The sequence below is a fragment of the Plasmodium inui genome (genome assembly GCF_000524495.1).
Source record: "Plasmodium inui San Antonio 1 unplaced genomic scaffold supercont1.19, whole genome shotgun sequence".
NCBI lineage: Eukaryota > Apicomplexa > Aconoidasida > Haemosporida > Plasmodiidae > Plasmodium > Plasmodium inui.
In genome coordinates, this window is record NW_008481853.1 from 264079 (window position 1) to 278816 (window position 14738).

At 41.6% G+C, this 14738-nt stretch overlaps 1 protein-coding gene across 1 annotated transcript; it reads right to left on the minus strand.

Moving 5' to 3' along the window:
* Positions 1 to 9765: 9765 nt before the first annotated feature.
* On the minus strand, positions 9766 to 14712 carry C922_04050 (hypothetical protein; the record flags this gene model as incomplete). Its single annotated transcript, XM_008819635.1, has 1 exon — positions 9766 to 14712. The coding sequence occupies one exon, from the start codon at positions 14710 to 14712 to the stop codon at positions 9766 to 9768; it is 4947 nt and encodes a 1648-aa protein (XP_008817857.1).
* Positions 14713 to 14738: the final 26 nt, after the last annotated feature.

Below are 14738 nucleotides of genomic sequence, written 5' to 3' on the forward strand. Positions count from 1 at the left end.
TGGCGAGGGGATTGGTTAGACGGAAGGGGGGGGGAAAAGCGCGGGATTGTCCGCCAAATAGAAAAAAAAAAAAAAAACAAGGAGGGAGAAAGCACAATAGCCAAGTCTATCAAAAGGATAACTAAAAAAAATACGACGAACGTGGAAATGAAATACCCGCACGGATAAAAACAAAACACACGAACGACGTTAAAACAAAACACAAGAATGCGAGTTAACCGCTTATGAGGCCAAGAAAAAAAAGAAAAATTGAAAAAACAAAACTACAGCTTTGTGCAAAATTGTCGAAAAAAATACGTTTAACTTAAAAAATAAATTTAATACATAGTGATTCACGCGTGTATTCTCCTTTGCTAGAGGCCGTTGCATGAATGGATTTATTTCCTGCGTCGATTGTCTGTCTAGAGTGTTTTCCTCAACGGATGGGGATTGAAAGGGCAGGTGCACAGATAAAACGTTCTAAGCAGGGAGTTACACTCCTATGTATGAGCACGCACGCGCTTACTTATTACACCGTTTGATGCAATTTTTAAAGAAAACACATGCATTAAAAAATGACAAAAAAATGGAAAAACAAAAAGACAAAATGGGAAGTTACAACGCTGAAAAAAAACAAAAAAAGAAAGACAATCTTAATTTTTACAACATGTACATATAGACAAGGTCTATGTACACTTCAAAATTACTGGGAAAAAAGAAGAATACACACTTCTTTCTTCAAAAATAGCTACCCAAAAAAAAAAAATACGCACTCCTTTGTACAAAAATAGCTACTCAAAAAAAAAAATAAATAAAATTGCATGTCAAAATGTTGGAAAACTACAATAATTAAACAAAAGGAAAATTAAACAAAATGAGAAATTAAACAAATGGGTGATTAAACAAAAGGGGGTTAAACATGACAAAAAATAAAAAGGGCACAAATTAAACAAGCGCACGAAATAGAGCGCACTGAAACAAGCAACAATGAAACAACGCAAAAAAAGCAAAAGAAACGAAAGCAAGGTATGATAACCGCGAACCAACCCAAAACACATCGCAAACAAACAAGCGACGAAGCACGCCTACGGTTATGCACAAAATGGCTGCACGCACGACTAACAGAACATACTCCCGAGCCTGCTTCCTTCTGAGAAGTCCTTAAGACGGGGCTACAGCCTAATGTTGCCTGTGTCGCCTAACGCGTCGCGTCCCGACTCCGCTCAAGAGTGCATCTGCGTTTTAGCACATACACAAGCGCTAACAGGCACACGCCAGCAAACAAATTGGTAAATAAAATACCGCGCACATATAAATACACATGCGTCTATATACGTATACATGTGCTCAGCTCCACAAAGGATTGCTCTTAAAAACAGCTACCGATTGACAGCCACTCACGCGTGCTGGTCTACTGGGCTGGTTTCGCAGAGCTCAACTTTTTTAATCAAACTTCACGCCACCTGCCCATGCAAAACACACATGTTACAAAAAAACACATAACTTCACAAATCTTCTACGCGATATAAGGCTTAATTACTCAAGATATGCGAATCGTTAATTTTTTCCTTCTTTTTTAAACGAATTTAAAAAAGGGTACAGCGATGAAGCACGCAAAATAGGGTAAAAAGAAAAAAGAAAGGCAGAAAGAGAAGAAAAAACACCAAAAAACAGCAAAAAAAAAGCAAAAGAAAAGAAAAGAAGAAGAAAAAAAAGAAAAAAGAAAAAGTGGAAAATACGAAACAGCGGGAAAATGGGTCCTTTAATTGTACATATAAAAATAATATTTAAAAAAACCGGGTTCAAAAAAGCATTAAACATTCGCCTACAGTCCGAACACGCAGGCAGAGGGTTGGGGCCCACAGATCTACTTGTTCATTAATTCACAGGGGGTGCAGAAAATGGAAAAAGGTAATAAACAAACATTTGCGAGTAGCTTTTATACAACACTACACGCGCGATACAGTGCTGGTATTTTCTACGCGAACCGATGGAGCGTGCCACTCTCATAACATATATATATTCCCACTCTACTGCATACTATGCATTATTTTGCCTGCCGTGGCGGCATTGCATTAACTCCACATGGCGCAAAACTCACGCAAAAAGGATTACAATTTTAGGAGGTATTCTCAAAACATAAAAAAAAATAATAAAAAAGGACAGGAAGGAAAAAAAAAAATTCACTTTTTTCGTAAGTATAAATATATGTCCTTAAGTACCGCAAAAAGAAAAGGTTATCTTTTCTCCTCAAATGTATTTTTTCTTTCTCTACGCAGTTGGAAAAATATGTATGCGTGAGGTTAGAGGAGGTACACTATATAAATATGCTTATATCTACGCGGCCTGAACTACAGGTATGTTTGCCCCACTTGTTCGCGCGCATACAAAAATGAATGATACCGTGGGTTTTCTCCGCGGCTGCGACAAACAAAGTGCGAGGCGTCAGGGGTACCACGTGAATGTACATAGGAACAGATGTACATATGTATACAAATATGTAGACATATGTACATATGTATGACTAACCATGCATACGCTGCTAGCTAGCCTCCTCCTCGTTCATACAAATTTTGGGGGACGCAAAAAAGGGGAAACCAAAAATAAAGGGGTATTTTCTATAATATAAATTAACTGCATAATATGTATCCCATTTAGTGACTCATATACGTCACTGGCGAAACAAAAAAAAAAAAAAAAAAAAACAGGAGGGAAAAACTTCAAGTGGGATTCGTTTATGTAGAATTATCTCACATAGTAGATTAAAGAAATGTATGTATGTACAATGTATATACTCATGTATACATACAGGGGGTGGGGTGGGGGAATTATACATATAATACATGGCATATATTGACAACTCATATAAATATATATGTATATATACGTATGTGATATATATTTTAAAAACAAGGGAGAAATGACGAGCATAGAAAAAAATATATCTTTCGAAAAATAAAAAATAAACAGAATGGTATAAAATATTTTCAGGAATACGCCCATTCATATCAAATTAATTCGGCCGCAATCAAATTTTACATATGGTCACATAATATATATGACGCGCTCGCTCGCTCGCTGGCCCGTCCGATCGCTTGCATGTATGTACCCTGCGGTATTGTGTGTATTGGCTCCTGACATATACATAAATACATATACCAAATTCATACATGTATTTTTGTATTCCCCTGCCGTATTATATACCGCGCTGGAAATAAAATAATAGGTATTTCGCATACGCTCCCATGCACATATATAACTACGACATGCAGCGCGTCGCATGTAGCATATACGATGTAGCAGCGCGTAGCATTTACGCATAGACCGCGCATGTAGCGCTAGTGAGCCACCGTCGCTAGGTGCACTTTCGTATTTTTATGCGTTGTTGCGCGTGACTTTGGCGCAATTTCTCCGCTGTGCTGTGCTTCTTTTCTCGATACCTTGCTCTGCGGTTGTTTTCTTTTATTTCCTGTCCTCTTCAGTGTATTATATATAAATAACAGAAAAAATAGGAAACAATAAAAGAATGAGCGAAAGCTATCAAATTTTTAAATAGAAAATGAACGAACTCAAGGGGTTCGAAAAAGAAAAAAAATAAATAAAATAAAGTAAAAATAATTGCATATGGAAAATACGGTGCAGTAGTAAATTATGCAGCCAATTTTCTTTGGAAAAAATGTAAAATATACATGTAAACGGAAAAGAGATAGCAGTGCGAAAATTGCCACGATATGGGGTTATGGTAACGCTGGGTAAAATATGCCACTTTTGGTCGCTTCTTTTTTCAAAATTTCTTTCCAAGTTTAAATAAATCTCGTTTAGTGGAAAATACAAGGGCGGAAAAAACGGAACATAACAAAGTGGATGTTGTATGGGTACCTCTGTACACGCATGTCGATACGCGGCATACGTATACGCGGCGAGGTATACGCCTGCGGTGGGGAACAGGGGCGTGTTCGGCGATGTTTGCGGAGCGGCAAGTTTTATTTGGCAAATGTACAAGAGTGTGGCATCCCTCGGCACGCGCGCGGGGAAAATGGATGAATGTATAGATACATATATGCATATATGCATTCACGCCGACATCCCACGTGTGGCTACTTTTACCGCATGAATGGGGGCACCGCTTTACCCGGAAAAGGCACAAACAAACGAGGCACAAACAAATGCGTTTCTCGATCTGGCCATATATCGGCAGAACGTTCAAAAAAGGGAGGCCATCGACGAAGGAATTGCAAAATGGCCCATTTGTTCCCTTCTTCATATACAGATGGACGAATGCGCGCAGTACACATTCCTTCGCGAGCACGGAGTGTTCCTTAACTGGCACACAAGTAGCTCACTTAACAAACGTACATACCATGCATACGAACATACATATACACGGGCAAGAATGTCAACGGGAAAAATATCGACATGTAGACAATTACAAAGGAATGTGAAAAAATATCAAAACGTAAAAAGGAAGGACCTTTTTTTATGTAATGTAATAAAAAGGTGACACAAAAATAGTTGGCTGAATTTTTTCATATCTCTCTTTACTTTATCACACATTTGTTGATTATGCTTTATTTTGCTTCCTTTTTTTTTATGTTGAACACTAATTGCGATGCGCGCGACAACACAATGGGGGATGGGCACGAATTTTTTACTCAGACGAGTGCATGTTTTAGATGCCCGGGAGAGGTGAAAAAAACGGAAAAATGCATATGCGTAGGTATGTGCATATATACGTACACATGTATGTTCGCATGTACGCAATCGCGCATGTGTATGACTGCGTGCTAATACCTTGCACAGAATAAAGCGGACAAAAAAAAAAATGGTGTGAATGCAAAAAAAGAAACAAAAAAAAGGTGAACTTATATCACATATCGTTAATGGCTTACACCAGTTGACAAAAAATGCGGGAGCTTTAATTTTCTACAACAGGAGGTTAAGCAGAGTGAAAAAAAAAATAACATAACATAAAACAAAACAAAACAGAACGAAATAACAGCGCATTCTATACAGCATATTTTTGACACTTCCTATGGTTCAGAAAAAATGCAAAAAAGATGCCCTCTTTCATGTGCATGTACGTTTAACATAGGGCCAGGAATATGCGGTGATGGAAACGCCTCAGGAAGGTGATACAATAACACTCCACCGTGAGATTCCCAGCATATCGCGTGGCCGGCATATGTGTCACATGCGCCTCCTATGGCTTATATCGTACATATCGCGTATACACCCATACCTATGCCGCGTTACACAAGAAGAACTAACAAATATGCATTAGCAAAGTTGCATGCAGGGTGATTACGTATTATCAATGTGTGTTTCCGTGTGGCATAAAAATGCATGTCTTCACACATTCATACGAAAAGAAAAAAATAAAATAAAATCAGATCATATCAGATCATATCATGTCATATCATATCAAATCATATCAGAACAAATGAAGCCGTGTCAAATCAAACCGTCCCAAATCAAATCGAATGGGCAAAATGCAGTATACAAATATGCCAAAAAGCCCAAGTGTAAAAAAATATTCCTCAGAAGAAATGCTCTTCTGCAAATGTGATATGTGCAAGGGGAAATTTTTTACACCATTCCACATGCACAAAAGGGGGCATATAAGCATGTAGGTAAGATGCCTATAGGCGTCTTTCACGTGTGTACACGTAGAGAAACATACGCTTATATGCTTATGTTCCTACACTCTTACACGGGTAACACTCATACACTCGTGCGCCCAACCGCCCTTATGCACATGCAAACGTAAATAGGGGTGATTGCTCGCAGCATATCAACGTGGGAAATGCTCTAAGGACCGGGTGCACAATTTTAACAGGTTAATTAAAAACACTAAAGAGGAGGCAACAAAAGAGGAAAAAAAATAACGCAAAAATGTAAGTCTGAAAAAAAAATAGGTTCATCAAATGATCGTAAAATCTATTTCTTTAAAAATACAACAGGTATGCGTTCTATGTCCTTCCGTTCGCGTTGTGTATGCGGACCGCAAGGAGGAAACAGCTGCCTCCACTCTTTAGTAACACGACAAGGCGTGCATATGCTTGCGAGGCCTACACCTTCTTGCGCGCACGTCAGTATTTCACCAACGCGGCATACCTTTTTTTGCCGAGTAAAAAATTTTGTAGAATTACTTGTACGTTCGTATGTATATGCCACTATATATAGACATTACATAGGTGCACGTACAGCCTGCAAATGGTTCAGCATATGAAAAAAAAAAAAAAAAAACGTAAAGAGGCGTAAACAAGTGTACCAAATAAATACGACAAATATACACACAACGTTTAAGCAGTTCCTGTGGGGAATATAAACAAAGGAACGCGCTTTAAAGAACGGGAAGCCTGCGCAAATGGTATAACACACGAAATTCGTAGACTTTGGCTTCTCCGTGCGTTTTCTCATGCCCTATTCTATTTTCGTGAGCTTATATAAAATTTAAAAAATATGCAAGATTTTACTGTGAACGCAGACTTTATGCATACATATACGAATGTACATATGACTATACATTCATGCACATCCATACATTTCACATCCTGTGAGCACACTTTTGCCAGGAGTAGTAACTCACATGCCAGAGTGCCTCTCTACACAGGTACCCGTGATACACAGGTAAACTGAAATGCGCACACAAAACCGTGTTCGTTCGAACGATTTAACGACAGAATGGTTTTGTAACGAATGACTAAACAGGTTTAATATACATTTGTATTTTTCGCAACTTATATACGGGAAGAAAAAAATGTACTCGGATGAGGCAGGAGGAGCGTGGCACAAACGTGTAACTCAAACGTGTAAATCAATCGTATGAGGGGAAACACGTGACACAAGCAAAAACTTGGCGAATGTACTCACTCGCAAACGGGGAGTGGAGTCCCTGCTTCGTGAAATGTACACAACTTTTTTATAAACTTCTGTAACGGTATATTGTTCAAACTTTCGGATCGCAGAGAATGTCGCAGTTACAGTCACAGCTACAGTTACAGCTACAGTGGCAGTTGTGATATTAAATTTTACTCGAAAATGTACCTTTTATTTCCATTAAAAAATTAAAGATGTAAATCTAAAACATTGACGATAAAAGCTATAATGCTATTTCTATCAGATACAGTTAATGGTGTATTTATCCAAAGGTTGACAAAAAAAAGGATAAATGATAAAAATGTAATTAATTTTTTTTTTATTTATTTTTTTTTTTTCATGTTGTCGTAAAAGCGATTTGCGTGGTAGAATGCTGTTTTTTTTTTTTTTTTCTCTTTTTTTTTTTCCCGACATTTTTTTTTTCCACGTGAAGTGTGTGCATGTACATTCACAGCTGTATCCTGCGATTTGATTTTGTGTGCGAAATGGGTGATAAATTGGCAGGACTAAAATCACATATGTATATACACGCGTACCGCATAAGAAAGGTGTCGTATACATATGTGAACGTATACACATTGTACACCTATACACATGTACACGATAAACTTTGTACACCTATACACACCGCACATCCACCTCTACGTGTATACCTCCCCCGCTAACGATTCGTTTGTCCTGACAGCTGAGGCGAAGCGGAGAAATATGCAGCTCGCCGTTCAACGGAAAAACAAGGCGGCGAATACTCGGCATTTGTAGAGTCTGTAAAAATCGCACATGTGGCAGATACATATTGCGCCGTTGTACACAACTCTCAGGGGGGGGGAAAAAATAAATTGCATTTTTTGTGTGCAACAGGTTATTTTGCTTCGCCTCCCAGCAGTTCACCTCGCAGTAGTTCGCCTCGCAGTAGTTCGCCTCGCAGCAGTTCGCCTCCCAGCAGTTCGCCTCCCAACATTTTGCGCTGTCGCGCTTCGGTATATTTCTCATCGCCTTATTACTTTTTCTCCTGCATTGGTTCCCCATTTTTCTGCTATCTTTGCCCCCCAAAGATGCCAACGTTTAAGCGGAATAACCCCGACGTCGTATTTTTGCTGCGCGTTTTTTCTCCCCCATTTTTGAAAACTGGCATATTCTCTGCGCATCCTTTTTTTTTTCTCTTTTTTTACACATCCTCCGAGGAAACACACGGGAAAACTTCTCGCCCAATGGCGCTTCTCATCGAGTTAGAAAAACAACGTTAATTTGAAACCCTTCTTTCGTTAATGTCATTTTTACCCGTTTTTTTCCCTCCTGCAAATAAATTTAACCATTTTGTAAAATTCGCGCATGTCAAAATGTCACTCCTTGTTCGGCGCATTTGCAAAAATGAGGCATTTCTTTTGCCGAAATGGCAGGAAAAGAAAAAATAAATAAAAATAAATAAAAAAAAATAAAATAAAATCACATGGCCAAACACAAAGCATAAAAATCACCTTTAAAAATTCCCTCATCTTAAGGTATCTAAATTGGTGATCCATTGTTTCAGTCAAATGTAGTTTAATCGGTCACGGCGCACATGTTACCATTACACATTGGTAGAAAAATTCACTCACGATGGTCCTTCTTTACAATCGCTGTATACCAGCGTATTGCGCAACATCCTTTGCAGATTTTTCTTCTCTACTCGCTAATGTGTGCGTAAAAAAAGGCAAAACTGAGGGGAACAAATTCCGACAAATTGGCATAGCGTCCAGGTGGAGGTCGCGCCCCCGATCTTTTTCTCCCCGATCATCGCAACATGGCTCAAATGGGAAGAAAATCCCAGGATGCCCTTCCCGTTCCCCCATGCATGAAAAGTTGTATACATCCATTTCTACAACAACGCGCTGCATGGAGGTTAGTACTCCCACGCACTGAAGGTGCGAACCAAACATTTTCCCCTTCGTTGGCACTCCGATCTCCTACCCTTTAAGAACGAACATCGGTAAAGATATGCTAAATTAACGCCCGTGAACACTGCAGTGGGTATGACCAAGTACAATTCGCATTTTTCTCCAGGCAAACGAAAAGGTTACCCGCGTCATCATGTAAGGTATCAACAGCGCAATTTCACAAAATCGGCCCAATATGAGCCTTCCAAAAGGCAAAACACGGTTCTTCTATTTTTCTTGACAGATAAAAAGGGGAAAAGCGGAAGTAGGTCTAGCGGAGGATGGTCGGATCGAATAATGCGGGGGAGGAGAAGGGAACCATTTACGCGTGTGCAGCGAACGAACTAAACAATTGACAAACATATCAAATTATCTCATAAAGAGGAGAAAAAAAAAAACACACAAAGGCATAGGAATCGCCATAGACACATATGTACATATTCCCGGTTAGTATCGAAATACTACGACAAGCGGTGGAAAATAAATGGATACTAACTCCCCCCTCCCCCTGATGTGAAGGAAGAAAAGGACGTAAGCGCGTGGGCGTATGTGTACGCCGACACAAGCTTTCATTCGTTTATTTCTCCTCACACATGCGCGAACACAGAAGTACACACACACATAGACAAATGGGCCAACATCGAACGGAGATGACGTCGAAATGGTGGTACAATGGAAGGAAAGAAGATAGGAAAAGTGTTACAACTATGCCGACATTAAGGCAAGTGGGGGTGGGGGAAGAGAAAAATACAAACAGATTTTAATTTTGAAACATTTTTTTTTTTTTCTTTTATTATTGCAAAGGAGAAAGATCACTGGTGACCCATAGATACGGCTCACCACAAATGCGAACGCACCTGTAGGATATCAGCAAGAAGGGAAAAAAAAAAGGCAGATATCCATTGACACATCTCACCTTGACAGAAAAACGCGTAAAGGGAACATTCGTACATACTTTCCCTATGCCACTAAGTCGTTAAAGCTAATAAACTGACTACTCGTCTTTCTTATTGCAATCCCTTTTGCGCGCCAGGCTTCTGCCACCTTTGACGGGCAACCCCCTGCGGACTCCATCGTGAAGATTTGTAAAGTGCTTTACGTATTCGAAGCTGTCATAACCAGAGGAGCTATCATAGGAGTATTCGTCTCCCTCGTCATATTTAATTTCTTGTGACCGTTCTGAGGTGTGGAAAATATTGTGCGGATAGAGCATATGGTTAGGCTGTTCACTATTGTACTGCTGATACAGGAAGGTAGTTCCACAATGGGGATTCACTCCGTCTGAATCGCCACTTGGGTGTGTTTCCCAGTCATCCATTGGTTCGTGTGGCCATCGTTTTGGATTCCTGTCCTCACTGTCATCCCACATGTTGGACATATTCTTCATTGGGATGGCAGGATGACCCGCTTTGAGATTCTTCCAAAACGGTACAGGTGGTGTCCCCACTCCGATGTTGTTACCCCCCTTGGTAAGTCCTCCTTGGGCAGGGGCTCCCCCTCCATGTGTGTAACTCTCTTCATAAGGCAGCTGATTCCCGAGAAGGGATCTCCTCTTTGGCAGAAACAACCCACTGGAGTCAATGCACGTCTCCTCTTGATCAGTTGCCCCATTTTGACCCCACCCCGCTCCACACTGCTCGGTGTTTCTGCTTCTCCTCCTGTGCAGTAGGGGACGGTCCACCCCTTCGGTGAGGAAGAAATGGATCGGGATATCCCCAGCGAGTGGACTCCTCAGGTGTGCCCCGTCATTGGGCAAGCAGATTTGCGTGCGCGGCAGGATTTCCTCCCGTAGGTGGTCGCCAGTTTGCCTCTCCTCGCCTGACCAGTCGAACTCCCGCTTATGCTTCGCGGACGGCATGAAGAGCGGATTTCGGATCTCCTTCGGAGGACAGGAGTAGTCGTACGGCTTGTTCCGGTTCGCCTTCAAGTTACTCGTGTCCATAATGTTCAGCGGCGCAGTGAACCCGACCTTTTGCGTCGGCAGTCTGTAAGATATACTCAGTAACCTCAGTTGCAAAATGATAAAATCGTAAATGTCGGTCCGCAGCTCGAATACTTTCCTCCAATTCCCCCACCCTTCGACGCACTTTATCCAAAAGCTGATTTCGTAGAAATGACCCGGCTGTAGAGAGTACCCAAAATATAAATTCTTCGTTTTGCAAAAGTCGCTAGGTCTACTATCCACCAAAAACTGTAAGCTCTTCCTGAGCTCCTTAAGTGCAAGAAGAGGAGTATTAATATCCACCTTGAAGGATATATCTATATAGGCATTTTTGGACCTACTTTCATTGTAAATTTTGGCGTTACTGAGCTTTGAATTTTCATAAATGACAATTTTTCCAGTCGTCGTCTCAAATTCGGTTGTATACGTTTTGATTTTCTTAATGTACATGGCTTCTCCTCCATCAAGCCTTATACGATCTCCTATATTATACGGATTAGAGAAGGCGATAAAAATGACAGAGGTGATAAAGCTTGTGTACATATAGCTTAGAATGACCGTCACGGCAGTTATGAATGCAGCTCCTGTCACAATGATGGTGTCGACAGAAACTCCGAAGATGAATAAGAGAACGACGGATGCCAGGAAGGAAAGAAGAATAGACATTAATCGACGAACCAATTTAAGAATACTTTCTTGTCCCTTCAGACTTTTTATGAATTTTTTTCGACATGATATTGCTCTCTTTATTGCATTTCTAAACATAAGCATGTCTATTTTTCCATGTCCAGACAAATCAAATTCCCTCATGAACTCTTCTGCCTCTTCTGGCTTGAGAAAAACTTCGATCATTTCTTTTGTTATGAATTCGTTTCCGTTTATTGTCATCTGCATTGGACTCCTCACATTCATAACAAAGGGATCTTCAATTTCGAGAGAGATGTCTTTCTTTATTCTGCTGAATCGTCCTTTTTTATTTTTCTTAAAGCATAGACATGAGCACAATTTTGCTTTTTTATTCTCCTTCAGTTTTTTTACATTGATTGCATCGCTTCTCTCCAGAACATTCAGTTCTTCGTTCAGGAGACGCGAATGGTAATACTGTGTGTTTTTGTTTGTAGATCCGTTGTTTTTCATTTTTCTGCTTAATTTGATCGACTCCTTCATTTTGTTGTTTGTTTTTTTTTTCCTGTCTCCGAATAGCTGGTATGATGAATTCACTTCTCTCGTGTACGAGTCCTTATTGCTTTCGTCGCTGGAGATGTTCAGTGTAGCATTTCGCTTCGCTGGCCCATTTTGCAGGGGCGCGCCCACGGTGTGCTCACTGTCCAGCCGCCGCGTCGCGTTCTCTACTTCGAAGTCGGGAGGGGTGGCCTCATCGGCTTCGTCTGCCTCGTCTGCGTCTCCCGGCTCCTCTGCATCGTTTTCCTCGTCTGCATTGTCCACTTCCTGCACGACCGATGCCCCCTTTCCGGAGGGGCCTCGCCCCATTTCGCACTTATGCATCGAGTCCGTGGTGTACTTCTTCTGCAGGACGTCCTCGATAGTGAAGTCCTTTATCTGCACCTGCATGCTGTTGTAGTTCTCCAGCGGCGGGTAAAACGACCCCTCCTCCGCGCCTTTCAAATCGTCATACAGCGCATTGCCGCCACCGTTTGTCCCTGCGACGGAGTCTTTCTTCTCGCTTGCCATTTCCTGGATCCCCGACAGGGACGGCGTGATGCAGATGTTGAATTTAGTGCCTTCCAAAATGGAAGTTTCTTTCCTCCTGAGGTTTGGGTCCTCACCCTTCTCGTCCATCTCGTCCTTTCCTCGGATCGCAGCGAGGGGGAGAATCGCCGCTCCCTCCCCCGTACCACCATTTGGTGTTTCTCTCTGTAGATTCTCCCACACGGTGTCCTTCCTCAGGGCCGCGGCATTTACACCCCGTCCGTCTTGCGGTTCGCCATCCGGTTCGCCATCCGATGGGTGACCCCTTTGGATCCCCCCGTCGGTAACTTTGAGACTTCTAATATGTTGCACACGGGGAGAAGCACCTGAAGTTACACCATCCAAGGCCTCACCTCGCTGCTTCTCCCTCCTCGCTTTCTTCATTTCGATCGTGTCACTGACGAAGGAGGACGTCCCCCTCTCCACCTTTTGGATGGAGCTCCCGCTAATGAACCCATGGGTGTGTCGCTCACCGGATTGTTCCACCAGGTCACGTGTACCCGCCTCTCCCCGTTCCAACACTCCCGATTTACCCCTTCTCCTTTGAGCCACGCTGCTGCCATTCCTGGATCCGCGCTTTGCCTTGAGCCTCTGCTTGGCCCGACTTTTCGCCTTGACCAGAAGTTTTGGCTCGCTAATCCCGGGCGCAGCAGTCGTCTCGCGCCCTGTCTCAACCGCTTCCCATGGCGTGTTCTTCGTCGCGTCATTTGCCGCCCCATCCGATCCTTCCTTCCGCTGCTCCTCCTGCGCAGCTTCCAGGCGGATGGCGTCCAAATCCACGTCGTTGAAAATATTCTCCAAGTTTATTTTCTTCTTAGCTCTAGATTCCGAGTCGGAGTTATTCACAACATTTTTGGGACTGAACGGGATGGGACCCTGCTGGGGAGTTAAATTAGAGTCCCTGTTCAGATTCAGAGTCATCAAATTCCTATTAGGAGAGAACTCATCGGAAGACATATGCATGGCGGATCCGGTGAAGGCATACGTGTCGTTCTTCTCCTGGTAATACATCTTCAAGGACATGATAATTTGCCTAAAAAGTATGTCTCCACCGATTTTAACTGAATTTTTATTAATCAGTGGAATGCTATTGTTTAGAAGAAAAATAAGCGGAGCTGTATTCACAACATAATGACAAGCTAGCCAATTTTTGATGGTAGAATTTTCTGTCTTTACAATATTTTTTGCCTCAAAAATTGGAGGGACCAAGAGCTTCATGGCATTTTTTTTCTTATTTCTATTTAGAGCAATTTTACAGCAAGTACAATTGCGAGGCAGATTCTTAAACAGTAACAACTCAGCTTTATCTTGGACAAAATTCTTACTAATGTCATTCGTTTCTAACTGTCTGATCATCTTCTCGTCCTGGTATAATTCATAGCCAAAGAGGGATCTCATATTTTCCTGCTTGTCTGCCATGAACATAAACCATTCAATGTTAAACTTGCGCAGAATGCCATATTTGGATAAATACTTCCCTAACAGGTCATGGGCATTCATCAGGAAGCCCAACTCGAAGACAAAAGATATGATAGAAAGGAAAAGCAACCTGGCTGCAAATACAATGTATAGCAATATCGGGAAGGTGATTAACCAGCTGATGCTATTCAGAAACATGAAGGGGTTATCCTGATCTTTGTATCCAAAAATACGAAGAACAAAATAATTCTCATTTTCTTGAGCTCCCTTTTTTAAAATCATGTTACTCCTCCAGTAAATGATCTGAACAGATGACCATAACAGGTACACCAGCTCGGGGTCTACTGTGTTGTAAAAAGCTGCGCATAGGGCACTTGGCTGTAGAAGCTTTTCCAGAAACACCTTCTGAATAATCGCATGAAACACCATGATGAGAGTAAAAGAAGCTATGTTTACGCCTAGGATGAGGAAGCAACAGTATATGCTACCAAAGATGAAGGTCCTATTATATTTCGGTTCCGCTACCGGATCGTGTATATTCGGCTCGGATAAAGAACTGAGACTTACACATAGAACAATCAAATTCATGATAAAATGAATTATGAACCATAACCCTGGGGAGAGGTCCGGATATATTATCGACAAAATTCTGAGGATGATATCTCCCAGTGTTTCACTCTCACTTTCGTCTTCCTCCTCCTCATCGTCTTGCAGAAGCTGGGGGTTGTACGATGATTTCTGGATGTACAGATTCAGAGCGTTGATTCTGTCTTGCCTATTCATGTACGATCTTGACATGTCCATCATCAGTGACTGCGGGTATTTTGCCTTCGACCCGCTCTTGTAGTTTTCTTCCCTTGTCTCGCTCATCTTGTTCGCTTCTCTATTTGTTCATA